Below are 2500 nucleotides of genomic sequence, written 5' to 3' on the forward strand. Positions count from 1 at the left end.
CTCTCTCTCCCTCTCTCTCTCTCTCTCTCTCTCTCCCTCTCTCTCCCTCTCTGTCCTTCTCTTCCTCCCATGGGTACACTCATAGTGCTGTTTTGTAAGAAGTAATGTAAAGTACTGTACTGTAATGTAATGTGATGTGTTGTTATTATAATGGCTGTCGTCCTTTTGACTGTTTATCTCTTGTTATCTTGTGCTCTCACTCCCTCCCTCTCCACCTCCATTTAACCAACAAATCTTCTCTCTCTCTCGCTCTCTCTCTCTCTCTCTCTCTCTCTTTCTCTCCCTCTCCTTCACTCCTTCAAAAACTTTCTTCACCCACCCATCTTGTTCAACACTTCATCCATCTCCTCTCCAAACCTCCCCCTCCTCCCCTGTTTCTGTACGCATATCGCCCCACCCTCTCTGCAGGACTTCTGGCAGGTATGGGGCGTGTCCCGAGCTGCATGTGTGTGTGCGTGTGTATGCGTGAGTGTGTGTGTATGCCCGAACACGATACCTTTGCACCTGGTAATGACATAGCGTTATCTTTTTTTATGTCTCCTCTGGTTCATTCTTGCTCTCTCTTTCTTTTTGTTCTCTCTCTACTTCTCTCTTGTCTACCTCTTTGTATCTCATTACTTATTCCTCTCTCTCTGCCTCTTTCTCTCCCTGTCTCCCTCTCCCTGTCTCTCTCTCCCTGTGTGTCTCTCTCCCTCTCCCTATCTCTCCCTCTCCCTCTCTCTCCCCTTCTCTCTCCTCTCTCTCTCGCTCTCTCTCCCTTTCTCTCTCCCTGTCTCTCCCTCTCTCTCTCTCTCTCTCTCTCTCTCTCCCTGTCTCTCTCTCCCTTTAATGAGAGGGCCAAACTTCTCAGAGTTGTCCCTGCAGGAAGAGTAAAGACGCTGAGACTTCTTCCCGGTCTCTGCGGGCGCTTCCCCTCCAAAGTCACGGCCCCGGTCCCGCCCACGCCCGCCCCCGTAGGGAGGCTGGCCAAACAGTGCATTAAAAGTGTATAAATTTCATTTAGAAATCGTTGGATTGGTAATAAAACACGGCACTGGATTTACTCTGGAGAGGGCCGTGAAAGCAGATCTCGCACTCAGCAGAAAAGTGAAGGATTTGAATAGTGTGCTTAAAGGACGAGCAAGGAAGCACTGACTGAGCAGCTTTGCAGAGACTGGCTTATGGGTCGCAGGGAAGAATAGAGTGAGTTAAGAGATAGAGAGAGCAAGTTAAGAGAGACAGAGAGCGAGTTAAGAGAGACAGAGAGCGAGTTAAGAGAGAGAGAGAGAGAGAGAGAGAGAGAGAGATGGGAATAAAAAGAGAGAGAGTGAGTTAAGAGAGATAGAGATGGGAATAAAAAGGCAGATTAAGAAAGAGTGAATAAAAAGGCAGGGCTAGATTGAATGTTTTGCTCATGATGGAGATGTCTGTCTTGGTCCATGCATGAAGATGTGAAGTCTTTCTAGGAATATTTGACCCCCTGGTGTGTTCCTGACCATGATTCAGCACTCAGCCTTTAGCTGCCATCTGATTGGTTTAAAAAGATCACAAAACTCCCAAGCGGGCCTATCCTGACCCTGTTTCCTGTAAAGGTGGGATCTCCAGTCGTCAGAAGCGCTCTGTGGGAGCAGAAGGCAACATGGCGTACCTAGGTGTGGCAGGTGTGGAAAGCAGGTCAGAGCAGGTCCTCTCCCATCGCTCGGGGCAACAAATCCAGGTGATTAAGCTGAGCTGGCTAACCTTTAAACTAGGAGGGAAGGAGAGCGTGCAATGCAGATAGAGTGGGAGAGAGAGAGAGAGAGAGAGAGAGCAAAAAAGAGAGAGAGAGAGAGAGAGAGAGGCATAATGGTATATATTGACACACCTAGAAATACCACACAAGCAGGCAGGTTTAAACTTGCCAGGTTAGGCGTGCTTCTGCAACAAAAAGCCTTGCCAACACAAAGCCCTGTGCCATGGCAACTTCAAAAGGCAGCTCTGTGGAATGAGATGAGCCATTGTTAGCCCATCGCCGAGGTGAAGGCCAAGCAGCTCGATCTTTATTATTATAGATCCAAGCAGCTGCAATTTGGCACTTGCTGCCATATGTGCTTGTCATGTTACTCGATCATCAGGAAAACACACAGACACACACAGACACACACAGACACACACAGACACACACAGACACACACAGACACACACAGACACACACAGACACACACAGACACACACAGACACACAGACACACAGACACACAGACACACAGACACACAGACACACAGACACACAGACACACAGACACACAGACACACAGACACACCACCTTAACACACAGACACCCACAACAGCCCAAACACGTGTCTTCTGATGCCTGTGTCCATGGACAATGCACCTAGGAGAGCAGCTGCTGGTCGTCCCTGTTGAATAATTAAGGAGGGAGGGGGGGTAGCGCCTGTGTCTGCCCTGCCTCTGTGCCTGCCGTTCCCCAGGACAGGTCTTTGTGTGCAGAGCCCACCGTCCAGCTGTGGGTGTGCTCATG

At 49.3% G+C, this 2500-nt stretch overlaps 1 protein-coding gene across 2 annotated transcripts in view; it reads left to right on the plus strand.

Annotated features, from left to right (window-relative positions):
- Window positions 1-2500, plus strand: part of micu1 (mitochondrial calcium uptake 1) — a 57029-nt gene that overhangs the window by 30345 nt on the left and 24184 nt on the right. The window contains exon 6 of one of the 2 annotated variants that reach the window (XM_080848457.1): window positions 409-420. The exons of the other annotated variant lie outside the window; for it this stretch is intronic. Within the exon in view, the coding sequence (XP_080704583.1) occupies window positions 409-420 (12 nt within the window). The remainder of the gene's footprint in view (window positions 1-408; window positions 421-2500) is intronic. 2 annotated transcript variants of the gene reach the window in all.

This window comes from Sprattus sprattus (genome assembly GCF_963457725.1).
Source record: "Sprattus sprattus genome assembly, chromosome: 12".
Classification (NCBI taxonomy): Eukaryota; Metazoa; Chordata; class Actinopteri; order Clupeiformes; family Clupeidae; genus Sprattus; species Sprattus sprattus.